Below are 27852 nucleotides of genomic sequence, written 5' to 3' on the forward strand. Positions count from 1 at the left end.
TAAGAATAAAATAGTTTATTAAAGGAATAGTACATACAAGACATCTTTTCTCAAGTACTTTAAAACAATGGCAATACTAGATCGTAGTTAATTTCTTTGTATATAAAAGAAGTGCAGAAAGAAACATGCCTTGTTAGTTTCTATCTTACTGGCTATGGCTGTAGGTGATGTCCTCTATAAAAATGAGCCACACAGCATCAGAGTACAGACAAGTTCACTCACACAGCTCCTCTCTCAGACTAGCAGTGTAACATTTACACCATTGCTCACCTCTAAACATTCAGCAAAATGCTAGACTTGGAGTCTCAAGAGACAAAAGCAAACACTCGTTTTTCTACAACTACCCATTTATTACTGCATTTTGATAGGTTATATTCCCTCACCAAAACCAAGCCCCCTGTTAAAGGAACCACCTACTTTACATTCAGTCTAAAACAAATAAGACTACAGTGTTGGTTTTTCCCAATGTTTGCCACTTACAGTAAAGAAAAGAGGAACGTCATGATTATAATTGGGCACCACACCACGTAGTCCCCTCAGAATAATCTCTAGAGTGTATAACCCAACATTGAGTGATGAGGGAAAATCTGTCTTTACTGCCTACAAATTTAAAAGATGCTAAGCTGGACGCTAATTTCCTGTAATGGGGAGTTTGTGCAAAAGCGCTTTCTGCCCTGGAAATACATCCTGACATTAGCTGATTGTACATTATAACTATTTTTTTGTTTTGGTTTTTAGACAGCGTCTGTGTAGTTTTGATGCCTGTCCGGATCTCACTCTGTAGACCAGGCTGGCCTTGAACTCACTGAGATCCTCCTGGCTCTGCCTCACGAATGCTGAGATTAAAGGCATGTGCCACCACCGACCGGTTCATTATAACATTTTAATAACATAAAAGAGGGTGAAGGCAGGGGTGTAGCTCAGTGGTAGAGCACTTGCCTAGCACAAACAGGCTCCTGGATTCCACCTCCAGCCCTGTAAAACATCACAAGGGGAAGTATCTGGCTCATTCCATTGATGGCCTGTGATACTTAAACACCGTACCCAGATATCAATGTTTTGATTGATAATTCACACTTTTTCATCAGAAAGGCTCATGTTGAGATCCAGTGCATATATAAACCAGTCACTGCTCCACACTGTGAAGCAGCATTGAGCAGATGACACATTAATTAATGTCCTCACTTACCCCGTGGCTATGCCTCTATTTGCCTTCCAGGTCCTCTGCTGACACTATGATCTCATTCATACCCACCTAGGGTTGCTCCTAACCAAAAGGTGTTCTTCCAAGGTCAGGCAAACATGGCAGCTACCACCATGGCCTGATGTCAGAAGCATGGGGTGTTGTGAAGTGGAGAACCCATATTCCTCTCCTGTAGGACTTTGCTGACCTATTCAGAATGCTTATAAAATACAGACTTGCTATCAGTATCATCTCACTGAGTGTAATTTACTTAGGATCCCTTTTCAAAGCTATTTGGCAGAGAAAAAGAAAATGGAGCTCATGAGAACTCAGTGGAGAAGAGGGCTAGAAGACAAGGGGAAGCTGTGGTGGGCCAGCACTTGGCACCTCTCAAATGATAGGTCAGCATTGCCATCTGTCACCTCATGGCATACCGACTTTCTGTCTCAGCATACTATACACTTCAATCTCATGAATTCCTCTCTACCTTTCAAGACATTTACTTCCCAGGAAAAATGATTTCATGATAAAACAAGGTTTATAACCGCACTGTCTTCTAGCACAATTTAAAGCAACAGGTCTTAAGGATAGAATCCAGGGGGCAAATTGTAAATGAAGCCCACAGCTGTTTAAATATCTTCATTACAGATACATCCCATTGATGAGGTAGTCGGATTCCTCAGACGTAATGGGACGGGCCTTCTTCAGTTTCTGCTTCACCAGTCGGAGTCGGCAGGTCACCATGAGAAGCAACAAAGCAGTGATGGCCAGACCCAATGCCAGGGGTAACACTGCACCTATGCAAGGTTTGGGGCGGGGGGGGGACGGACACTGGTCAGTAGTTGGCAACAGTGACAGCTACTGGGTACTATATGATGAGCACCTGGCATGCATTATTTTACCCCATCTGAACACCTCCAGTTGGTACTAGTATTATTGGTGCTTTTCTGTCAAAGGTACAGAGAGGTTAATTCCCCTGTGTAGTTCTGTATTGTAGGTCTAGTCTTAAACCCAGCCCACTTAAAAACCAAATTCTCCACCAGGTTCCTGCAAAAGTTGCCTGGCATCAGGAGTAAAAACATGGCAATGAGACCAGCCTTATCTCCAACTATCCTAGAGACTGCGACCATGGGAAATGTCTTCATTACAGTCTTGTGACATTTATGGATTCACACATGCACGTCTTCTCATTAGCTATCATCTAACTCCTGATTTCTGGTTCTGACAGGGCTTAGGATATTAATTTCCGGGGCTGGAGAGATGGCTCAGAGGTGAAGAGCACTGACTGCTCTTCCAGAGGTCCTGAGTTCAATTCCCAGCAACCACATGGTGGCTCACAGCCATCTGTAATGAGATCTGGTGCCCTCTTCTGGCATGTAGACAGAACATTGTATACATAATAGATAAATAAATCTTAAAAAAAAAAGATATTAATTTCCAGGACTTGAAAGACGGTACCATGGTTAAGACACTTACTGCTCTTCCAGAGTACCCAGCTTCAATTCCCAGCACCCACAAGACAGCTCACAACCAACTGTAACTCTAGTTCCAGGGGATCTGATGCCCTCTTCTGGCCTCTAGAGGCACCAGGCACTCATGTGGTACATAGACATTCATACAGGTAAAATACCCATATACAGAAAATTCATTTTTTTTTTTAAATCCAGGGATCCTACTATCTTCTAGTAGACCATATTGAAAACTGTCATCAAATATGCTGGTGTACTTGGTCAGCCCTAAAAACAAATGTATATGGGCAACACTAAACAGATTCAGCAGGTTGTATTTGTGTGTGTGTGTGTGTGTGTGTGTGTGTGTGTGTGTGTGTGTGTAACAATAATAAAAAGGGGCCATGTGTTTTGGGGGGAAGGGAGCACAGAAGAAGTTAGAGAAAAGGGAGAAGGAAGTAATGTTATGCTTTACTTAAAACTAAAATTGTAAAAACACGCTGGTGTTCCTTTGGCCACCTGTTTTTCCTTTGGAGCTGGACCTGGGCAGCAGACCAGAGGAGCTTGCAGCTTTCCAGAGTCTGGAAGCGGCATGGAGATGTGTCTCCAGTCAAACTCAGCAGCTCTATCTTAGTCCGCTCTACAGTGGAGTAGGGCCAGGTTTGGGATGATCAGGAGGCTGTTTTTAGCTGCACCTTCCTGCAGCTGGACAAACTAAAGGAGCCAATATCTCCATGTGTAGCTTGGTTCTGAAACATTTCATTTTGCTTATTTATTCTGTGTTGATTAATAGCTTTCCATGTGCTGGACACTGGCCTAAGAGCTAGTAATCAATGATAAGCAATTGTTTGTTGCTCACAAAAAATACCCCAAGGATAAGCTAATACTAAATGCCAGCTTTATAGCTGAATAACTGAATGCTCACAATCACGTGAGCTGGTACTAACATTATAGCCATTTTACAAGCAATGGAAATGGGGGCATCTAATACTGTGTCATATGTCCTGGAGCACCCCCACCCATTCAGGACAGAGCCTGTGGTCTAGTCCTTTCAGTGCCGATTTCTCCAAGATGGATGTGAGAACATGTCTGGATAACTTCAACTCGAGAAGATAGGCATTTACTAGAAAGACTGCAAAGAAAGGTTAAAATATTATAGTGACAGAGTTGTATTTAAAATCTAATGATGGGAAGAAGTGTCTGGCTGGGAAGATTTTGGCTAGAGTGATTTGGATCTTATGTGGGAGCTCAGTTTGGAGGAGAGAAGAAGATAAGTTTGTTATGTATGTTTGTTCTTGAATATATGTATATACTTTGGAGCATTTTTTGATTAACATGCCTGTAGGGCGGTGGTTCTCAACTTTCCTAATGCTGCGACTCTTTTATACGGTTCTGAGTACTCATCTGTGAGCATATCTGTTTGTAGGCAGACCTGCCTGGGGATGGATAGAGGAGCGGTCTCACATGTTCCCAATGGTCTCAGGCGACCCTTTCACTTATCCTCAAAAGGGCTGCAACCCCCCTGTTGAGAACTACTGCTGTGAGACTCCAGGTGGAATGTCCCCTTCGGCTCTTTGATTATCTGGTCTAGATACCTCGGAGCTGTTGGCGTACTGATAGCAGCTGCTACAGTGAAAGTGAGATCAATAGATAGAAAGGAAGAAGGGACAGGAGCAGGCTCCAGAGGGCAAGATCTGTCAGAGGGCAGAGATGCAGAAAGCCAACAGAAGGAAAAGGCATCACAGAGACTGGTTCCTGTGAATGGGATGCCCCAAAGGGCACAGGGTGGAGCCTGGGGAGTCCACTAGATTAGCATTGGACATTGATTTACAGGAGCCTGGGCTATTTTCTTCTTTATGCACCGAAAGAGACGTGGTTGCTTGCAGCACATAGAGGGTGTGAACCAATGGAGATTAAGAGATGATGGCATAATGCCACTGGGGAAATGGCCACATCGAGACTCAGGAGAGGTGGCCTTGGAGAGGGAGGAAAGGGAAAGGGGGTGGGGCAAACACACAAGTCTGTTTGAGCGTGGGAAGCTAAGTTAGTTCTCTACAGACAGCCTTAACCTTAGGCACTTAAAACTGGCCCCAGGCTTCACCTTGACATGACCTCAAGCTGATTTCACACTAGGGGCTTCTCAAACTCTAGGTTAGTATCTGAATACCAAGGACTGTCCTGTGTCTGGAATGTAAGGAAAGGATTTGAAAGTTGCTTTAGTGTTTATGGATATCAAATTTTAGGGTAAGGCCAGTGGTCCCTTATAGAATTGTGAAAGGAAAACCTGAGGAAATGCACAGCTTAGAAACTGGTTCTAGAGCCGCCCATCCCCCAGCCCTGCAGTCTGGAAGCATCCAGAACCACTGCTTCTCCTTGCATTGAGGTTTTAGTGGCCACTACTGGCTCCTAGTGCCATCCTGATGAAAGATGTTTTCAAAGGGCTCAGTGGCCCACACGTGTCAGGTCCCAGACAAAGGAAGGCTTTGTTCTCCTCCCACAGGAGCTCAGAGACCCCCTAAACCACTTCAGCTTGGAATACAGCAGCCCCAGTTTCGCCTGCACAGGGAAGGGCTGTTAGCCTCCAAGTCTGGGTTGATCAAAGATGAAAAGCAGTGTTTAGGCTAAAGGCGGGGAGCAAATTTTGGGTGGACATCTCAGTCCTGTGGCTCAGGCCCACCTAGGGTGACAAAACAAAATTCATGAAAATCTCTGTTTTCCAAATCAGGTATGAGGTTGCAAATTCCTGTTTAGGGCTCTGTATCTGTGAGTGTGTGGGTGTCTCACACACACATACACACAAACATCTATAATGGAGTATTTGCCAGAATACTGAAACATACTCTTTCTTTTTAAGCTGAGTTGTGTGTATGTGCCCTTGTGTGTGTGGATGTTCACAGCCATTTGTGTGTGTGTGTGTGTGTGTGTGTGTGTGTGTGTGTGTGTGTGTGTGTACATGGGCTTGCAGATGCATGTACATATGTGTGGAGGTCATAGGTTGACACTGAATATCTTTCACTATTGATCCATCTTATCTTTTGAGACAAGGTCTCTCATTGAACCCAGAGCTCATCTATTGGCTAGAATAGCTGCCCAGTGAGCTCCAGGGACCTACCCATTCCCATTTCCCCAGGGCTGAGGTTACATATCTATGTGGCCATGCCCAGCTCCTGTGTGGTTGCCACAGGCCCAAAATTATGTTCCTGCTCTTGTATGGCAAGCACTTTACTGGCTGTGGTGGTTTGCAAGAAAATGTTCCCCAAAGGGAATGGAGCTATTAACAGTTGTGGCCTTGTTGGAGTAGGTGTGGTCTTGTTGGAGGAAGTGTGTCATTGTGGAGGTGGGCTTTGAGGTCTCAAATATGTTCAAGATACTGCCCAGTATCTCAGTTTACTTCCTTTTGCTTACATATCAAGATATAGCCAGCACCATGTCTGCCTGCCCATTGCCATGCTCCCAGCCATGATGATAATGGACCAAACCGCTGAAACTGTAAGCTGCCACCTCAATTAAATATTTCCCTTGTAAAAGTTGCTATGGGGGCTGGAGATGGCTCAGTGGTTAAGAGCACTGACTGTTCTTTCAGAGGACCTGGGCTCAATTCCCAGCATGTACATGGAAGCTCACAACTGCCTGTAATTCCAGTTTCAGGGGACCCAACACCCATGGCAAAACACCAATGCACATAAAATAAAAATAAATTAATTAACAACCCCACCCTGCAATTAAGAGTTGCTGTGGCTGGGCGGTGGTGGTGCACGCCTGTAATCCCAGTACTCAGGAGGCAGAGGCAGGAGGATCTCTGTGAGTTTGAGGCCAGCCTGGTCTACAGAGCTAGTCCAGGACAGGCTCCAAAGCTACAGAGAAACCCTGTCTCGAAAAAACCAAAAGAGTTGCTGTGGTCATGGTGTCTCTTCACAGCAATAGAAATCCTAACTAAGACACTAGCTGAGCTATCTTCCCAGCCCCTTGTCCTTTGAAACAGGATTTTGCTATGTAGATCACGCTGGTCTCACACTTGTGAGCCACCCTCCTGCCTCTGCCTCCCAAGGCTGTGCCTAAGGGGTTACAGGCATGTCCCACCACATAGCACTTGTGTGTGTGTGTGTGTGTGTGTGTGTGTGTGTGTGTGTGTGTGTACACGTGTGCACATTGGTGTTTTTGCCTGAGTTTGTATGAGGTACCAGATCCCTTGGAGCTGGAGTTATAGACAATTGTAATCTGCCATGTGGGTGCTGGGAATTGAACCTGGGTCCTCTGGAAGTGCAGCCAGTGCTCTTAACTGCTGAGCCATCTCTCCAGCCCCACCACATAGCATTCATTCTTTGCTGTTTAATCCTTAGTTGACATAGTTTCCTCAATACTTTCAGTTTGGGTAATTTGAAATTATTTTTTCTCCAACTCCTTCTAAAACACAGTGATAGAATTGTTAGTAACTATCTAAAGTGAAGCCTCTTTTTTTCATACCCATGCTTAAAAATGTATTAAAATGGCTTAATACATTCCAACTCTGTACCATAAAAAAAAAAAAAACCTAAGAGGATGAATTATGTATTCTGCTTGTATGAGCAGGAATGATATTCAAACCATCTTAACAACTAGAATAAAGAGCGCTCCACTAGAACTGGGCCTCCAGGGACATGTGGCCATGGGCTCCAGACGGGCTGGCTTCTCTCTCCACGCTGACAGGTGATAGGGAGTCATTCTAACACTCAGAGACAAGCCACATTCAATAGGCCAGCAGACTGCAGTGGATCAGACAGCTGGTGACATCTGCGTTACGCTCAGACGTCAGTTGTTTAAAAGTTATATTTGGTATTACCCAGCCATGAAGAGGAAATGACCACTGTTGTACAGATACTACGAAGAATAGTCTGAGGGGGAATAAAGCTTTGTCCACGTTCAGATCGATCATTTAGGGATTATGTTTTGTTCCCCTAGGTCTTTTTGTTGACTTAGTGAGAGATTCAGGACTAAAGGCTTTTTTTTTTTTTTTTAAACTTTAAAAAAATTTTTTTTATTATCTTTTTTTCTTGAGTATGATGACTTTAACAGAAACCTGAACTTTCTTTTATATATTTATGTGCATTTGTGTTTCTGCCATGGGTGTCGGGGTCCCCTAAAACTGGAGTTACAGGCAGGTGTGAGCTGCCATGTGGGTGCTGGGAATTGAACTCAGGCCCTCTGGAAGAGCAGCCAGTGCTCTTAACCCCTGAGCCATCTCTCCAGCCCCTCAGGGTGCTCTTCAAACAACCCAAATGAAGAAACTGACCTTCCACGTGTCAGTGTCTACCTGCCTCCTGAACTTCCCGTGTTCCTGGCATGTTCCGTCATTAAGAGCACACTCTCTTCCTCACTTTCCTACCTCACACGTAACTCCATCTTAACAGCCATCATTTACAACCAGTCCATGGAAACACTGTGGCGTTCACCCTCCACAGCCGCCCTGTGAGGTAGGATGAGTTATTGCTGTCGCCTCCCATGAAGTCACTAGAATCCAGAGATAAGAACCTGGCTGTGGTTGTGGAGTTGAGTGAAAGAGCCGGAATTTGAACCACAGTGTCTGATCTGTCCTGGATCTCGCTCTATAGCCCAGGCTGGCCTCGAAATCAGAGATCCACCAGCCTCTGCCTCCCGAGTGTGGGGACTAAAGTCGTGTGCCACCATGCCTTGCTGAGCCTGTATTCTTAACCTCTGTGCCTCAAGTGTGACTTTTCCCACAGAGTGATCCCTAGAAGGATGTGCAAAAGACAGAGTGAGATCCAAAGACAGAAGGCTGCTGTCAAGGGCACCATTGGCACGTGACCTGGAAGCTGAGAAGACAGCTCTGTTCCCCGGAGCACGGCTTCAACCTGAACTTCATGGCTCCACCCTGACAGGCAGCCAGGCTCAGGTGGTTCTGTGGACCTCACTGCTCTGCAGCATGTTTCCAAGGCGTACACTGACCTGCTTCTGGGGCTGGGTGGTCCCCTCGTGTGTGATCACTCTTGGACTTGAAAATGTAACTTCCCTCTTCTTGGTTCTTTCCTGAGGAATTACTGTCTGTGGGAAGTAAACAGATAGATGTTAAAGGGACATTAAAGACTTCCAGAAGTAGGCATGGAATTACTTTACTTTTTAATTTAGGCATATGTCTATCTGTCTGTCTGTCTGAGTGTATGATATGTGTGTGGGTGCCCATAGAGGCCACATGGGAATCCATTGGTGTGGGTGCTGGGATTCAAACTCAGCTTCTCTGGTTAACCACCAAGGAATCTCTCCACTCCCTTATTTAAGGTGGTTTTTTTGTTTTTTGTTTTTCCTAAACATGGTTTCTATTACAGCTCTGGCTGTCCTGGAACTCACTCTGTAGACCAGGCTAAACTTGAATTCAAAGAGATCTGCCTGCCTCTGCCTCTGCCTCTGCCTCCTGAGTGCTGGGATTAGAGGTCTGTGCTGCCACCGCCCGGCCCTTATTTACTTTTTAAAAGATAGACTTAGAGAAAGGAATGGCAGGGTTTATTTTTAAATAAACATAGGCCAGTTGGGCATGGTGGCTCATGCCTTTAGTCTTGGCACTCGGGAGGCAAAGGGAGATGGATCTCTGTCAGAGACCCTGCAAGCTTCATGGCTGGGAGTGAGATGATCTGCTCAAGGTGAAGAATGAGTTGGCGCCACATCAGGTGCTGGTCAAGAACTTCCAGAATCTGACCTTGTTTATTCTTACACATTTAAACACAGTAAAGCTTTGGGAAAGGTGTCCACGTGACACACACTGAACAGAACTCAGGGGTTGACTAATGCGCTGCCATGGGGCTATTTCCTGGCACCCTTTGCTCATTTTCATACCGAGGGACAGTACACTTGGAAAAGGCTCACTCCAAATGGTCTAGAAGTAATTTAAACAACCTTAAATTGATTACCGTGTTTTTTCCTATCAATGAAGGAAGGATACTAACATTGCAAGGGTTGGGGTTGCAGTGAGGTCCTCAGAAATGTGTTAGCATGCACCAGGCTTTGCCTGGCTTAAGTCCCTGAAGTCCAAACCTTACTCCCCTAATCACTGCTTATGAATAGTCAAGTATTTTCCCATAAGTTAGTGTTCTAAGATCACCATCTCTCCCTGTGCCCAAACGGAGGATATGTAAAGGAATCTGCTGATTGGCTTAAATGACATTTTCCACAGAAGTAAACAAGTCAAGGAAAGAGGGCCTACTCCTCTCAAAATCTCAGGGTCATAACCCTTGATTATCCTCATTTGTGTTAGGTTTAGATGAGGGAGGGGTGGGTCAAGAGGACACTGAGATGGGCTACTGAAGACTAAGGAGTTTCTTAGAGGAGGAGTTACTAATGTCAGGGACAGACAGACAGACAGACAGAGAGACAATAGTAGAGGTTCCAAGGAGACTGCAGTCTCCAATATAGAGATGGCAAGGTAGGGAATCTGAAGAGGATCAGGGACTTTGTGGCGTAAGAGTTTATTAGGACTCTTCAAGGCTGGGGGACTTCACAGCCAGGGCGGGAAGCCAGGTTCTCTACTTGTCAGACGGAAGGCAAGGGGGTGGGGGTTGGTGGGAAGCAGGATGTACATTCTGCCAATGCCTTAACAGTGATACCATCTGATGGAACTCACTTCCCGGAGGAGGAGTCCTGTCAGTACTGACCCAGTGGGGTGCTGTACTGGAGGAGGACATTCTAACATTACCTTCTTGGGGTTTGTGATAAATGAACCTCCTCACACTGGATATTTTGAGATAGATTCCCAGCACCATCTTGGAAGGACACAAGCTTTTATAGCTGTTCCATAGACCACACTTCACAGATCCAAACTACCTTCCTGGAACTGTGACCATATAGATTCCGATCAGTCGCCCCATAACATGAAATGTGAGAATTCTAGACGAGAACATGAGGAAGGAAACCTTTAAAACAAGGCTTTACAGCTTTTTGGGTTTTGTTTTTGTTTTTGTTTTTTCGAGATAGGGTTTCTCTGTGTAGCTTTGAGCCTTTCCTGGAACTCACTCTATAGATCAGGCTGGCCTCGAACTCACAGAGATCCGCCTGCCTCTGCCTCCCGAGTGCTGGGATTAAAGGCGTGTGCCACCACCGCCTGGCCTTTGAGGCTTTTTTTTTTTTTTTTTTTTTTTTTTTTTTGTGGCACCTTCTAGGAGGTTGGCCATTCAAGATGAAGTTGAATAACTCCTTCCTAGGCACCAGCTGTCAGAGACTCATCGAAGTGGATGATAAACACAAGCTTCACATGTTCTGTGAGAAGCGCATGGCCACAGAAGTAGCTGCTGATGCTCTGGGTGAAGAGTGGAAGGTTATGTGGTCTGAATCAGTGGTGGGAACCACAGACAAGGTTTTCCCATGAAGCAAGATGCCTTGACCCATGATGGAGTCCCCCTGCTGTTGAGTATGGGGCAATCTTGTCATAGAACAATGAGAACTGGATAGAGGAAATGCAAGACTGTTCAAGGATGCAGTGTGGACACCATCTCTATGTTTTCAACGTATATTTTTGATTATTATAAAAAAGGGGGAAGGGGGAGAAGGATATTCCCTACTGACAGATACTACTGTTTGTGCCCAAAAGAGCTAGCAGTACCTGAAGGTTTTCAATCTCTCTAAAGAAAATGATGTCCACTAATGTTTCTAGAAAGCCCTTAAACAAAGAAGGTAAGAAGCCCAGGACCAAAGTGAGGGAGACCAGCTCCCTCTTTTTCCCCCAGGGTACTCTTGAGGAGGGAAGAGTGAGAAATATGAAGACAGAAATATAGAGGAGAGAGACAGTTAGAAACACAGGATAGCTCGGGAGGGCCTGGGTCAAAACCCATTAGCCCCTTCTGTATCTTCTAAAGGGCTTTTAAAGGAATGCCAAGGGGTGGAGCAAAAGACCTCTCCGCAGCACAGCCAAGTGCAGACCATCCCAGGCACCTGGTGGCCATGCACGTGGTCAAGCCATCACCTAATGCAGCCCTGCTATGTAAAGCAAGCTCAGATCTCACTAGGAAGCTTTTGTGGGCTCCCACACCAAAGCACCCAAGATACAGCGTCTATTATTCTGCATGTCCTGAAACTCGATATTGCTCTAAAGAAACAATGCACTAAGGAAAGTAAAGAGTTGCTGCAGAATGTGCTAAAGTTATGGCCAAGAGGACGAAGGAAGCAAAGAAAAACACCCGGAACAGACTGCCAAGAGATGTAGGCTGTCCTTGGTGAATGCTTCTACCTCTGAGTTCAGTCCAAAACAAGTCTTGAAGAATAACAAGTAAATGATCAGACTTGAATCTCAAAAGAAATAATGGAGCCCCTAAAGCTGATAGAGTAGCTTACAATGAATGAGACCCTGAATTGGACTCCCAGCCATATAGAAATAAATAAGTGAATGAATGCCCTTTAAAACAAAGACCTTTTATATAACTATTACTCAAAAGATAAGCTAAGGTTCGAGGCTTTGGTGTATTTAGTAGAGGAAGAACACCACACCCATATGCAGAAAAGGTTTGGGTTTCTGTTCATGTTTTAGCCCAGTTCCTTGAAGGACTTGGCTGATCTGCTACACTACCCACAAATTCCTAAGTTCCCAATAAACAGAGCCCATGTAAACGGGCACACAGCACTGCTTTATACCACTGCTTTATACCAGGAAGGCCTGGAAACCGGCTTTCCTTCCTCCCAGCTAGACTGGATACAAGAAGACAGCCTTGTTAACGGTGACTTGGACCACACAGAGAACAGGCCCCACAGCTGCAACCACATTCAACGACAATCCAGCCATTGTGCCATGAGACGCTGAGCAAACACAGATAGCATCTGTGCTCCCAAACGCCAGGGGCGCAGGACATTCTGAGCATGCATTCACTGTGTAACCAAACATTTATACATGTTCTATACAATCTTAAAAAAAAAAACTGTTTGAGGTTGAGGGTGTATTTCAGTGGTTCAGTGAGTGTTTTGCATATGTAAAGCACTGAGTTTAGTCCTCAGCATGCACAAAAAATGGTGTCTGAATTGAGAACATACAGAGACTTATCATTAGTTCCTAAAAAATACAGTATAAGAACTATGTATTTAGTACTTATACTATATAAGGAATTACATGTAATTTGGAGATGGTTCGCAGCATACAGGATGTGTGTAGAGGTCACATGCAAATATAATGCCTTTTTTTTTTTTTTTTTACATTTAGTTATTTTGTTTGTATGTATGTGGGCGGGGCATGCATGTATGCCATGGCCCATGTGTGGAGATCAGGGGATAACCTGCAAGATTGGGTTCTCTCCATCCATCAGGTGAATTCTTGGGGCTGGAACTCAGGTCGTTAGTTTCTGCAGTAAAAGCCTGGACTCACTGAGCTGTCTCACTGCCCCATAGTGCTACTTTTATAGATGGTGCTTGAGCGTCTTTGAACTTTGGTGCTCACAGGCCCTGGAACCAATCCCTCGGGGACATCAAGACATCAAGGGAGGACTGTTTTTACTAGACATTCCTTCCCATAAACCAACACTTGGTTTCTTTTAAGTGCTGGAGATCAAACTGAGGGCCTTTGGATGCTAGACAAGCCTTCCACTGACCTACAGCTCCAGAGCTCCTTCACTGTATTAGTACAGATGTCAGGTTTGCTTTCTGTTTTATTTTGTTTTGGTCAAATTCTTCACTTCAATTTGTAAATCATTCTATTTTGGAGTACATTTCCTTGATGGTCTTCAAGCATAAAATATAACTTTGTTAGCCATCCTAACAACAGAAAACAAAGACTATTCATTTTCAGTCCTTACCTGGCATGATAGGACTGATTTGACTCTCTGGCGCCCTCTGGGTGGAGTGAATCCTCTTCTCTGTGTGGGATACAGTAGCTGGTTGGTTGCGGGGAGTGGCTTTCTGGGACTTTTCAAACCAGGGGTCTCCTTCACTCAGTCCTGTGGTTCCTGGCTGGGCAGAAGTAGCCGCTGTGTACGTCACCATCTTGCGGTCAAGGCCCACTGTGGAAGAACTCGGTTACTTGCTGGGTTTCTTCTCTCTCTGTCTTTGTCTCTGTCTCTGTCTCTGTCTCTCTGTCCCTCTCTCTGTGAGTGTGTGTGTGTGCTACACTGCATGTGCCAGCCTGAGGACAACCCTGTTGTTCCTTAGGAGCCATCCACCTCTGTTTTTGAGATAGATTCTCTTCTTTGTGGCTTAGAACCCAGAACTTATCAAGCAGCCTAGGCTGGCTAACCAGCAGGCTCCTGGATCCTCCTCTCTCTGCCGCCTCTGTCCTGGGATCACTACCACGGACCTCCACATTTACCTTTTTTACACAGATGCTGAAGAACTCTCACCTCCTCTGCCTTGCATTTCTTTTCTGAACTTTAACTGAGACCACTGTATCTGTACTTGATTTAAAATCATGGCTACTTGAGACTAATATCCTACTCAGCTAAGACATGCAGAGCCCAATAAGATCTATCGCTTACTTTTGAAATGGGCAATGTGTTCTTTCATCTTTTAGTAGCTTTCCTAACATGGACAAAGACAAATTCAACAGTGTGTGTGTGTGTGTGTGTGTGTGTGTGTGTGTGTGTGTGTGTGTGTTTCATAGCAATGGGGGTTGAACCTTGGACCTCAAGGCACATGAGGCAAACACTAAACCACTGAGCTACTTCTCGGCTCCTCAACTTTATGTTTTGGGTCTTTTTTCCCCTTCCTTACACTAGCACTTTATTAAACCATTTTCTACAGCTCTTCTTTCTTATGGTGCACTTTTAACTACACGAGCTTACAAAACTGGTTTATAGTTTTAACTTAGTCACACCCCAGTGTGTCATGAATAGTCCTTAAAAATTAAAAAAGCGGGGCTGGAGAGATGGTGAAAGGCAATGTCAAGCACGGTGAAAGGAAGCACATGCCTATACTCTGAGAACTTGGAAGGCTAAGGCTAGAGGATTGTGAGTGTGAGGTCAGCCTGGGCTACATGGCAAGTCTGTATCACCAAATGAGTAAGTAAATAAAAATAAAAAATAAAATCAAGGCAAAATGCTGATGTATTTTAGTTTTTTTTTTTTTTAAAGAGAGCCAGGCGTTGGTGGTGCACACCTTTAATCCCAGCACTCGGGAGGCAGAGCCAGGCAGATCTCTGTGAGTTCGAGGTCAGCCTGGGCTACAAAGTGGGTTCCAGGAAAGGAGCAAAGCTATACAGAGAAACTCTGTCTTGAAAAACAAAACAACAACAACAACAACAAAAAAGTGTATTACACGCTGGGTGGTGGTGGTGGTGGTGCATGCCTTTGATCCCAGCAATCAGGAGGCAGAACTCTGTGAGTTCAAGGCTAGCTGGTCTACATGGCAAGTTCCAGGACAGCCAGGGCTGCACAAAGAAACCTTGTCTCAAAACAAAAAAGCCAAAACAACAACAAAAAGGCATATTTCACCACCTGGTGGAGGGCAGAGGGAAACTTGTCAGAGTCCATTCTCTCTTCCCACCATGTGGGTCCTGGGGATTAGATTTGGGTCATGAGGCTCCCTCCAGCAAGCTCCTTTACTCACTCAGTCATCTTGCCAGCCCTGCTTCAGGTTTGTTTGTTTGTTTGTTTTAAAGTGTATGTTATATAATATTTTAAAGATAAGGAAAATCTTTGGAAAGTTGAAAAAAATCATATGCAATACCAAAAACCTGTTGTCTGCAACTCAGACTATATATAGCCTCAGCGAGTTCTCAAGCATAGCTGTTCCGTGGAAAGTTATTCCTGGAACCAGCGGTGGAAGGACACAGGGTTCCCATTGTACCGCAAGAACAGACAAGCCTCTGCCATCCCTTCCAGACCCCGCCTCGGGCAACTGACTCACAGCTTTGACAGAAGTCTTCATCAGATCCATCTGGACACTGACTCACTCCGTCACAAGCCAAGGTGATGTCGATGCAGCAACCATTCTCACAGAAGAAACGGTATCGCGAGCACACGCTGGAGCATCCTGTTTGTGAACAAGTCGCAGGTCGCAGGGTTGCAGAGAGAGTTAACACCCTGTCAGGACGACTGGGGAAAGGGAACTCCAAGCAGGGGTAAAGTGTCAGGGATGACGAGGAAGACACACAGAGCTGGGGCAGCAGATTAGCGGGTCCCTCCATCACCCACCCACCGCGAACTCTCAGGGCTGCCCCAGAGCTCTGTCTGAAAGTCGTTCTCCAAGCCTTTGCTGCTCTGGCTCCTTTGCCTGCTGCTCATTTTGCATCCATTCCCTCATTTATCCATCACAGGACCCGCGTCAGGTGGGTCACCTGATACCGTCCCAGCTCTTTGTGGACCATGTTTCAGTAGCGACACCATTTTATATAGTCTGTCTTGACTTCTTTTTCTAAGTAAGACTTTTTTTTTTCCCCTGACATTACCTTTCTGCTGCTGACTATTACATGTAGAAGACCAGATCGCCAGTGTTGTGGAGGATGATCTGTATGTAGCTACTGGCTGGTGTGGATATACTTTTGTAAAATAATGCCATTTTTTTTCCTCTTGGAGTTTTCAGTCTGCAGTGAAATGCATAGAAGCTACAGATGTTTCCTTTTTTAAACTTGTATTTATTTATTTGTTTGTTGGTTTGTTTGTTTGTTTTGGTTTGTTTTTTCAAGACAGGGTTTCTCAGTGTAGCTTTGCGCCTTTCCTGGAACTCACTCTGTAGCCCAGGCTGGCCTCGAACTCACAGAGATCCGCCTGCCTCTGCCTCCCCAGTGCTGGGATTAAAGGTATGCACCACCACCGCCCAGCCAGATGTTTTTTCTCTCCTCTTGATTAAGCCAACTTTGCTAAGTAAGATTCAGTGGGGGCTGGAGAGATGGCTCAGCCATTAAGAGCACTGGCTGCTCTTCCAGAGGACTTGGGTTCAATTCCCAGCACCCACATGGCAGATTGCAACAGTCTGTAACTCCATTTCCAAGGAATCCAAACACTCTCAGACATTCATGCAGATAAAACACCAATGCACAAAAAAGTTAAAAATAAATAAATTTAATAAAAAACAAAAAGAGGTAACACTCGAGTAATAGTTATGAAAGACAACAAGCTAGAATCAGGTCTTAACAGGTCCTACGATTTGATGGTGACGGGATGAAGTAAATGGCTCTTTCAGGAACATGGGTGGCAAGTTATGATAGTCCACTAACAGCAAAAGCTAAGCATTGTTGATACGCACAGACGAGATCGACACTAATTTTGTTGAAAAGAAGTCAAAGAAAAGACTAGAAAGTGAGTCTATCTGGGTGCGAGGCGATTGGAAGATAGTTTGATCCCAAAGGAGAAGGAAAGAAAGGACATTAATGCAGAAGGTGCCGAGCAGAGCAGACAGAGCTCAGGACTGCCGCCCCGACAGAAACTTGCGCCTGCAGAATCAGCGACCGCCACCAGGGGGAGCAGACGGGACCGAGGGGGCTGTAACCAAGCAACCCTTCACATGTGACAGGAAAACCCCGGATTGCAGGGCTGTCCTTACTTCTGTGTAGTTTTAGAGATAGACCTGCATTTCTAATATATATATATATATATATATTTTCTAAAATCGTCATCTCCAAACATTTTAAGTGTCTTACTAAATATCTGAAATTCACTCATGAATAATATGCATGTGCTTGTGTTCTGAGACACTGTACCCGAGAGGGACTGCAAGGCTGAGTGGGTGAAGGTGCTTGTCACCAAGCCTGAACACATGAGGTCAGTTCCAGAACCCCACATGCTGGAGTGAGAGAACCAACGCCCTGCAAGTTGTTCTCTGACCGTCACACATACCTGTGCAAGTGCAGGCATACAACACACACTGCATGTACACACATGTACACACAGACATCATACACCTTATCCCATAAACTGAAAATTCCCAGAAGACTGAAAATTAATAAAAATAAAAGTTCAAGCCAGGCGGTGGTGGTGCATGCCTGTAATCCCAGCACTCGGGAGGCAGAGGCAGATGGATCTCTGTGAGTTCGAGGCCAGCCTGGTCTACAAAGCGAGTTCCAGGACAGCCTCCAAAGCTACAGAGAAACCAATATTGGAAAAAAGCCAATAAACCAACCAACAAACAAACAAATAAATAAATAAAAGTTCAAGTGTCTTATTTTCCTGCCCTAAAAATGTCTTCAGCATCAGGTGGGGTTTGTTCTTATCTGAAATCACTGTTCTAACTCATACTGAAATGCTCTCAAGCCAGCTGGATATGTGGTCTCTCCCAGCATTTAAAGGTGTTAGAGATGTCAAGATACTAAAACACTGAACCAAGTTACAGTGTGTGTGTGTGTGTGTGTGTGTGTGTGTGTGTGTGTGTGTGGTGTGGTGTGTGTATACTAAAGGAGAGAAAAACATCAGTCTATGTCCTCTGTTTTTCATTGTTCATACATGGTATTTCATACATGACTTCATGGCACACTCTTTAATTGAACCAGTAAGTGGTCAGATAGGAACAGCACCGGACTGACTGCTTTCTGTTGTTGTTTTTGTTTGTTTATTTGTTTGCCTGGAACTCACAGAGATCTGCTTGCCTCTGCCTCCTGAGTGCTGGGATTAAAGGCATACATCACTATACCTGGCTTCTGTGAAATTTTTTGTGTGGGGCTTTTCAACTCACTCATGTACCTTGCATATTTTAGTCTAACTGTACTCATTAGTCACACATTTTTCTTCCTTATATTTTTTAATGATTTATTATATGAACTATTGATACAGTCAAGTCTCTATTCTATCCTATGACATGCTTTTCCTCCTTGCACCCCACATTTTATTTTTAATGGATGGACAATAATAGTATACAGATATATGGTATAGAACAGTATGTTTTGATATATGTACATATTGCAGAAAGACTAAATCAAGTCAGTTCATAAATCTATCACCTTACCTACTAATTTTTTTGTGGTAAGAACATTTAAGCTCAGTCTTTTGGCAATTTTGGGATGTATATTACTATCAGCCGTAGTCAGCATGCTGTGCAGCAGAGGTCCCTAAAACGTACTCCTCCTGTTGAACTGGAATTTAGACAAGCATTTCTTACAAAAATGACCCCAGCTTTTAGTAAGCACCATCCTGCCCTCTGCTTCCACTGGCTGGACTGTTTAAACTGTGGTCTTTGGTTGCACACTTCAAACACACAATGCGAGAAAGACCCTCCATCTTTACACAAAACCCTCTCCTAGAAAAGTCGGGCAAAAGGCGGAAGGTCAGCTCACAGGACCCACTAGCCCATGGACTATGCTCTGAGAATGTTCTCTACACTCTAACCGGTGGGGCCAAATTATCTTAAATATAGACCTCCGTAGTTGCTATTATATTTTTAGCAAAAACTTTAAGCATCAAAAATAAGATGAAGAGCTCGTGAAATGTGTCACCAGGATGTAAAATCCCACAGACACCATCCCTCCCTGAACAGCTGGGCTTTGGCTACCCGTGGGGAACTCAGTGGAAGCACTTCCTTCTCACCTCCCGTGGAGTGGATCCTGGGAAGTACGCTCACAGACACGTTGTCGGAGCTTCTCTGGCCCACGGTGTCTGTCACAGTCAGCTGGAAGATGTATGCTCCTTCCTTCAAGTGGGACAGCTCCAGGGTTCCTGGCTGAGGCACCTGTCATACAGACGTGTTTAGGGAAGAGAGCTGACCGAGCACAAGACCCAGGAACACACACGAACATGTACACTGCTCCCCCACCCCTCGCCCCACAATAAGCCATCGGCTCCTCCTTTCTCTTTAGAAATGATACATAGATAACCTTGAAACAGAAATAATAATAAATGATAGATGGCACTCAAAGTTAGAAATTACTTCTGAAGAGGGGTGGTGGTGGCGCACGCCTTTAATCCCAGCACTCAGGAGGCAGAGGCAGATGGATTTCTGAGTTTGAAACCAGCCTGGTCTACAGAGTGAGGACAGCCAGAACTACACAGAGAAACCCTGTCTGGGAAAAAGGAAAGGAAAAAAGAAATGACTTCTGGTGTACAAATTAACCAAAGAGCTGAGGTGTAAGAAGACAAACAGGAAGGCGGTCCTGTACAGGTTCAGTCGCTCACACAAACACAGGAGAGGGGGTGCCAGGATGGCAGTCACATAGAAAGATAAGCAGGTAGCAGGACCCCTTGCTAACAGAAGACTCAGTAAGAACCTATCGTATATCCCAGCTACTAAAACAGTTCATGTAATTACCCTCGTTAACAGGCACTTAGACAAATGTTCAGATCACAAGAGGGAGCACTGGGTCGGAAGGAGCCGCAGCACATGGGAGGAATTCTGTTAGGAGCTTCAGAGTTTATGAAGGATACACACCTAAGAAAATCCAGATCAGGCTAGAAGGTAGATGGTCTGAAAACCAGTATAAGAGCTTTTTATACAGAGTAAAATGATGCGGTCAGCATTTTCCAAAGGGAAAAGCTCATGCCAATGCAGACAGTGAGGTGTAGACTGTTTGGGCTGACTAACAATACTTTAGGCCACTGGTTCTCAACCTGTGGGTCGATACCCCTTTGGATTTCAGATCTCCTGCATATCAGTTATTCACATTAAGATTCTTAACAGTAGCAAAATTACAGTTATGAAGTAGCAACAAAATAATTTTATGGTTGGGGTCATCACAACATGAGGAACTAAGATAGGCAGTGATGGCGCATGCCTTTAATCTCAGCACTTGGAAGGCAGAGGCAGGCAGAGCTCTATGAGTTCAAGGCTAGCCTCATCTACAGAGCAAGTTCCAGGACAGCCAAGGCTATACAGAGAAACACTGTCTCAAAAAACAAACAAACAAACAAACAAAAAAAAAAAAAAAAAAAAAAAACCGAAAAGGAGGAGGAGGAAGAAAAGTAAGAGAAGAATTATTCTTTACACAATAACAATTTTATTATTAGCTCCCTCTTTATATTCATTTCTTTCATACTTCCTAGCCAAATATTTTAACTGAGGGTAGACAGGAACTTGTGATGTAGTCCATCCTGGTCTTGAACTTGTGATCTTCCTGTCTCAACCCCCTGAGTACAGGCATGTGCCATCACACTTGGATACTACCCAAATCTTATACTAAGAAAGAAAACCTTTTTAAAAATAATCAGAATTATTGAAATATGGTGTAAGTCTTTCCCCTTGAGCTGAAGGAGCAGGACCCTGGCAAGCTTCAAAGGAAGTGATCAAAACTATTTAAGCACAAAAGGGAGTTTATAGAATAACCATTTTTAGGATAATTGATTTTATAATTTCTTCATTTTATGCAAGCTCTGCTTGTTTACAGGCATTCAGGGACTATGAAGGACATTATAGAATCTACTTCCCAAGACAGGCGGTGGTGGCGCACGCCTTTAATCCTAGCACTCAGGAGTCAGAGGCAGGTGGATCTCTGTGAGTTTGAGGCCAGCCTGGGCTACAGAGCAAGTTCCATGACAACCAGAGCTGTTACACAGAGAAACCCTGTTTTGAAAAACAAAAAACAACAACAAAAAGAATGACATGAATCACCTTCATGTCCACTGATGGGTCACCCTGCTTCAACGTCCACTCATAATGGACTATGGCGTGGTCATCTGTGCTTTCTCGGCCATCCAGAACCACCCCGTCTGTGGGCAGATGCAAAACCACATCCTTCCCGGCCTTGCTAAGTGGAGGCTCATCCTCACCTGTGAAAGAGAACAGACCTCAGAGGCATGATTCCCTGATTTCCCAACCTACAAAAGACAGTTATCTTGTTTGCAGAACAGATCAGTCCATCAAAAACCTCAAAAAGAATAAATATCAACTAAAATCTATCTTCCCGTTAACTTTCATTATGTCCCCTTTATACACCAAACAATAAACCAGCAATCTATTCTGACATGAAATTTTAGCAAGTGGAAGAGGAAGTATGGAGTTCCATCACAGTAGCTATAGAAAACTAATAATATATTTAAACTTTTTTAATGATTTATTTTTACTCTATGTGCACTGGTGTTTTGCCTGCATGTGTGTGTCTGTGAGGATGTCAGATCCCCTGGAACTGGAGTTACAGACAGTTATGAGCTGCCATGTGAGTGATGGGAATTGAACCCGGGTCCTCTGGATGATCAGCTGGTGCTCTTAACTGCTGAGCCATCTCTCCAGCCCCCAATAATATTTTTTAAAAACCTTCAAAAGTTTTACATGGAAGGGTCAAGAAAGCACTAAAATATCTTGCCTATCATGAAACAAATTAATCTTGCGTCCCCTGAAGGAAAGTCAGGATGACACTGACTTGTGTTTAAGTGGGCCATAGATGTGATTTCTGAACCCAGGGAAACCCTCCCATCCCAACCTGACCTCTGATGACCTCTGAGATAACAATTCCTCCTCAGTTCCAATCCAGGCCAATTATACTGTAAAATGTACTTTGAAACAAACCAGAGCTCATCTACACAGAAACAGTCCCGGGAGCAACAAAGGACAGCAGTTACCAAGAGCAAGAAAAATGTAATTTTGAATTTTGATTATAAAAAATGTCATCGACCATGTTAGTACTATGGAAACATTGATTTCTCCTGGAAAGTAAACACAGCAGGTAAGACAGAGGTGAACTAAGACTCACACCAATCAAGCCTGAGTGTTTCAAGGTGGGATGTAATCTAGAGAACGATGTCAGCTGACCTCATTCTCAACACACTGCCGTGAATGGAACCTTCCTGATAAGACCTTCTGAATCTGTGCCAAGTGGTGGGAAGGCTACAGATTGGCTGAGAAATAAAAATGAGACTGCAGGATGAGGGACTGAGGTGGGGCCAGAGAAGGGAAGAGAGGTAAATACAGAGGAACACTATAGTGCATTTTATTTGTTTGTTTTTCTCTCCCAGGCTGGAAAGTTGATCATTTATTTCTTAAATTGCATCATTCCAGAAAAAAGAAAGAGAAAGAAAAGAAAAGACATCGACAATTCCAGTACTATTCTCATTCTATCTAATATGTGCAGTCCAGTTTTTCCCATAAGAGACTGAGGATCAGACGCAATCGTATTTACGTAATTATAACTTAGGGTGAGTGAGCTCTTTGTACCACACAGCATGCTGAGTGCTCTACAGGCACCTCCTCACTTGGCACCCACTGTCAGTCTGACATGGGCATCATGAGTGGCAGACATGGGCTCAGAGAAGCTGAGTCAGGTGACTGATATCACACGCAAGTGGTGAACCTACATCCGATCCTTCTAAATCACAGGCTGCTTCCACTATATTTTTTGTTATCTTAATAATTTATAGAGTTGGGTCAATTAATGTATTGCTCTATTCCACCCATTAATATTTATTCAGACATCTTGGCAATGTCAGTGAAATTACATAGACTCCACGACTTCCATTTTGACTTCTTTTGGGTTTCCAGGGATGAAACTCAGAGCCTGTGTACGCTGGGAATGTGTCCTACCACAGAGCCACACTTCCTGCACCCATTTTATTTCTCTCTCTCTCTCTCTCTCTCTCTCTCTCTCTCTCTCTCTCTCTCTCTCTCTCTCTCTCTCCTTCTTGGGTTTTTTGAGACAGGGTTTCTTTGTATAGTTTTGGTCCCTTCCTGGAACTCGCTCTGTAGACCAGGTTGGCTTCGAACTTACAGAGATTTACCTGGCTCTGCCTCCTGAGTGCTGGAATTAAAGGAGTGAGCCACCACTGCTGGGCCCATTTTTGTTTCTTAACCCCTAAAATTGGACATTTATTTTTCATCAACTTTATCACTATAAACAATGCCACAATAAACATATTTTTGCTCATACTGTTTCTCTAGCACACATCATTCTCCTTAAAAAACATTCTAGAAGAGTGGTTCTCAACCTGTAGGTCATGACCCTTTCAACAAATTTCTATCTCAAAAATATTTACATTACAGTTCATAACAGTTGCAAAATTAAAGTTTTAAAGTAGCAACAAAATAATTTTATGGTGGGGGTGTGTGTCACCACAGCATAAGGAACTGTATTAAAGGATCACAGCCTTAGGAAGGTTGAGAACCACTGATCTAGAAGAATGGATATTTTAAATCTCCAATTAATTATTTCCTAGTTGGTTTCCAAGATATTGGTACCAATTTACACTGTCAATGACCTTGAGTATATAGTTTCCCACATGCCTGCCAAGTTTTAAAAATGTATTTTTGTTTTTTTACAATTTAGTAAGTGTAAGCTGACGTTTACATTTGATCCCCCCTGCCCCTTTTTAGGTGGTACTGGGAACTGAACCTAGGCCCTCTCCTATGCTAGCTAAGTGCACTGCTGAAAAGCTATATGCCAGCCTCTAACTGTCTTTAACATTGGACACTTCCCATGTTTATCAACTCTATTTCCTCTCCAGGAATTGTTTACTTGAATCCTTGGCTCATTTGCTTTTGTTAAACCAACCTTCAGCTCTATTAATATTTTAAGATATTTCCTAGACTCTTGTTCATAATTCCTTATTTATTGACATGAAACTTTTGGGAATTTGAATAAAATCTATCTTTCCTGTATGATCTACTTAATTGATTTGAAGACATCTTTCCTTCCAGATAGGTAACAGTGAATTTAGCTTTCAGTTTTCCTATCTAGGGGGTAGACTGTGTTTAATTTTAGAATACATGTGTATATAGGGCCAGTGAGTGTGTATCGGGCCATATCAGGAAATGAGGGCACTCAATGCCAAGTTTAATGACTTGAATTCGACCTCCAAGACCCACACAGTGTAAGGAGAGAACCAATTTCCTACAAATTTGTTTGTCTTCCACATATATGCTATGGCAGACATGACCATAAACACACCTAGTAAATAAATGATGTAAAAATAAATAAATATACATCTGGGATTTGGATGTGGTCAGAGCTGTAAGTCTCAATGCATTTTCTCCAACATTGCCAACAAATAATCTTAGTACTATTTATGAACTGTAAGTGATGACTCCTAAGGCAAAAGAGAGAGGATGAAAATGTGAGCCAGATCCTTGGAGATGAGTCAGGAGCCTGCAGAGGGATCAGCCCTGAACAGGAAGGTCAGTCCTTGCTTTGTGTTTGAAGACAGGCAGCCAAGAGAGATCTGTTTGGAAGACAGCAGAATTCCACCTTACGGCTTTGGTTTTTCTAACATGAAAAGGGTTGCCTTTCCAAGCTCTACCCAGAGAGTCTGGGTTTCAGGCTAGTCAATCCAAACAGCACACAGGTTCTGGCCCCTGAATGCTGGAAGATCAGCTCCTTCAAGATCCCAAGGATTTCAGCCTCCACACCACAGCCCTCTTTTCTCCATCTTTCCAGTCAGTCACACCAGCCAACCAAGTAACTAACTATGCCACAGACACCTGTACCACCTTGATAACTCACAAGAAACATACAAGCTTGGTCATTATGGCAATTTAAGCTAGAACACAAACAAAGCATAAAACAAGTTCCAAGATGATTGTCTTGGGATGGGAGAAGCCTAGACTCAGGAGTTCAAGCATTTTCCTTTCTTCAGATGTTCTAGCGGGTAGGTTCTGTCTCATCAAGATATCTCCCCCTCATTCCTATATTCTCCCACCATCCTGGATGGCTACCTCATTACCCCAGCTGTGGGTGACAGACCTTCAGGGGCTGCTAGAGAAAGCACTGAGCTACTAGGTGGCTCAGTTCAGCAAACTGCTTTTGCTGAGAGGACCTCAGACAAGTTGCTTTCCAGGTGAGCCTTCCACACAACAGGATTTGACTTTTGAGCTGTTCTGGGGACAGAGTGACTTCACATGTGTAAAGAGCTCAAAATAGCTTTTAACATCAAACTCCATGAGCATGGCCAATATACTGGCTGGTGGGTAATGCTATAAATCTATTCTAGTCTATCCCATCCAGCCCTCCTCCACGTCTTCTTGAGCCTTTAACTCACCCCAAATGGACCAGTCACAACTCCCTACAAGGAGCCTTGCTAAATCACTTTGACTTATTTAGGCTCTAACTCCACATGCTCACAAGAGTCACAAGGAGGGGGGAAGAAATAATAATAATCCAGAACGGAAAACTGAAGTAGTCTTAGACACATAAAGAACTCCATAGGTTCTGCCAAACACCCTTTGCCCTCCATGCAGGGGCCCACAAATGCAGCCTATGGGCCTAGGCTGCACCTTTAGCATCCCCGTGTTGCTGAATATCTGAAGAAGTCTTGGCATGTCAGTGCTCCCCGGAGAGGAGGCCATGCCAGTGGTCACGGCAAGCTCCCTCTAGAGAAGGGAAGGACGGAGGGGAGAGGAGAAAAACGAATATTGTTCTTGCCTTACTCTTAACCCTGCTGACTTTTCTTTCCCCAGCTTTACAGAAAGCTCCCGTGGCAATACCAATTTCTTCCAGATGAGCACAAAGAACCCGGGGCAGGGTTTTTGTTTCTCTGCTACTTTTTTTTTCCTTCACTGTCTTGGCTCCTCTGGAGCACCGGCATATAAAACCACAGAATCGACAAGCTGTTTAGGTCTTTTAAAGAGACACACTTTTTAACTTAGTACCCACTGTGCATCCAGTGCTGAACCCAGTAGGCCCCAGGACAGAGTTCCTAAGCCCCTCAGCACAAGGCTGGCCCTGCTTAAACTCAGGTCAAAGCCAAAAGGGTCATCAATGTGGAAACATCTGTAGGGAAGGGGTGGGAGAGAAAAGTGGAGGAAGTACGTACAGGCAGAGAGCCAAACCAGGAAGCAGTGGGCAGGTGCTAGGGACAATTTGGCATCTAATCAAATCTTGTCCTTGCTATTTCCTGCCGTAGAACACTCTTTATAAAACACACGAGACGAAATAAAACTAATCATTATTGGAAAAAAGAGGCTCTTTTTTGAGATATCCTCTTAAATAGAATTTCCGCTAGTCCTCTCTAATCAGCCCTGCAGAGGCAGCCCACCACACCTGCCTCTGCCCATCTACTGGACTTTCTCAGCACCTATCCCTAAGTCTGAGAAATGTGATCCATTTTTCCAATCAGCCGCAGCTACAGTCCTCTGGAAGCAGAGGACATTACATGCTTGGTAGCAGATGCCCGGACGGCGGGACACTCGAGGCGCTTACCCGGCCCGGGAGAGGCTCCGGCGGCGTCCCCGGCGCGGCTGAGAGTGTAAGTACGGTAGCCCCGGAGCGGCGCGAACTTGCAGACGCTGCGGCCCCGCGCCGTGCAGTTGAACAAGTAGCAGCGGGGCGCGGGCATGGGAGCGGGCGCGCTGGGCCCCCGGGGCAGCTGCACCACCGCCACGGTGCAGCGCGGCTCGGAGCAGCAGGCCGCCACGCACTGCCGCCAGCCCCGCACGGTCCCCGGTGCGCGCAGGAAGCTGGCTCCGGCCGCGATGGAGTCCTGGGTGCGGATGATGGTATCGGGCACGGCCCGGTAGACCGCCGTACCGCCCGCGCCCGGGCAATCCTCCCGCGGGCCGCCGACCAGCTCCGGTTCTAGCTCCTCGCGCGGCCGTGCCCGCTGCAGCTGCCGGCGAAAGTCCTGGAGCAGCCGATCGACCCCCGACGACGGAGCGGCGGGCTCTCCGGGCCGGCCGCTCGGCAGCCAGAGGCAGAGCAACAGAAGCCCGAGCAGCGCGCGGTACCGGGAGCCCGGGCCCGGTCCTCCCCGGGCGGCCATGGCACGAGCGCGGCCTCAGAGCACGGCAGCCCCGGGGCCTGGCTGCTGCACGGAGGCGGCGGGCGTGTGGGCTTCGAGAGGCATCGTGCGCCGAGCCCGGCGGGGCCTGGCACGGCCCCGGCCCTTCTACCTGGCTGCGGGCTGCGGGCGCCTCTAGCTTCGCTCCCGCCGCGGAAGCGCACCGGGGCGACGAGCGGCCTCTGCGTGGATCAGCACCGGGGAGCGGACAGCGGCTGCGGCGGGGCGGAGCCTGGCGTGCAGGGGCGGCCCCGGGGGCGGGACTTCCGCGGGCCGGCGTGTCACCGGCGGTGCAGAGGAGGAGAAGGGACTCCCTATACTGCCTGGCTGCTCCGTGGAGTGATCTCACCCTGGGCAGCGTGGATGTTGGGCCTAGCAGGCCTCATTAACCAACCAGACTTGCGGAAGGCTGTAGCTCACAGGACAGGGCGCTTGGGGATGGAGGGGCAAGTCAGTCCATCCGTCTGAAGTCAAGGGCTACTCCAGAGAGCTACAGGCACAGCCAGGGAACCACAACTTTGCCAGTCTTTTACACCCAACTTCTTTGCATTATGCTTTATTAAAGAGATTGGGACTATGGTAGGTGATAAAGGAAACCAACCGTTTACCTTCAAAGTCTAATTTGCCTTTCAGTTTCGTTTAGAGAGCTTAAACATCAGAAACTTAGCAATGGAACACTGAACGTGTAAGTGAGGAGACAGCGGCCAGG

The 27852-nt window shown here is 45.3% G+C and overlaps 1 protein-coding gene across 1 annotated transcript; it reads right to left on the reverse strand.

Moving 5' to 3' along the window:
* Positions 1–895: 895 nt before the first annotated feature.
* Lrp11 (LDL receptor related protein 11) lies at positions 896–27200 on the reverse strand. The gene is made up of 7 exons (XM_036168982.1): positions 26567–27200; positions 21055–21212; positions 19041–19182; positions 15433–15558; positions 13389–13592; positions 8575–8670; positions 896–1980 (listed from the first exon to the last, which is right to left on the reverse strand). The coding sequence occupies exons 1-7, from the start codon at positions 27123–27125 to the stop codon at positions 1826–1828; spliced, it is 1440 nt and encodes a 479-aa protein (XP_036024875.1). The 5' UTR covers positions 27126–27200; the 3' UTR covers positions 896–1825.
* Between the last annotated feature and the right edge of the window lie 652 nt (positions 27201–27852).

Source organism: Onychomys torridus, chromosome 19 (assembly GCF_903995425.1).
Source record: "Onychomys torridus chromosome 19, mOncTor1.1, whole genome shotgun sequence".
Classification (NCBI taxonomy): domain Eukaryota; kingdom Metazoa; phylum Chordata; class Mammalia; order Rodentia; family Cricetidae; genus Onychomys; species Onychomys torridus.

Excerpts from the sequence above, each read along its gene's own strand:
- Lrp11 (XM_036168982.1), bottom strand. The coding sequence starts at position 27,125 with ATGGCCGCCCGGGGAGGACCGGGCCCGGGCTCCCGGTACCGCGCGCTG. Across the intron at positions 15,559-19,040 it reads CAGGATCCACTCCACGGGAG|GATGCTCCAGCGTGTGCTCG; the intron begins GTGAGAAGGAAG and ends GTTCACAAACAG. Across the intron at positions 1,981-8,574 it reads CCACCCAGCCCCAGAAGCAG|GTGCAGTGTTACCCCTGGCA; the intron begins GTCAGTGTACGC and ends AACCTTGCATAG.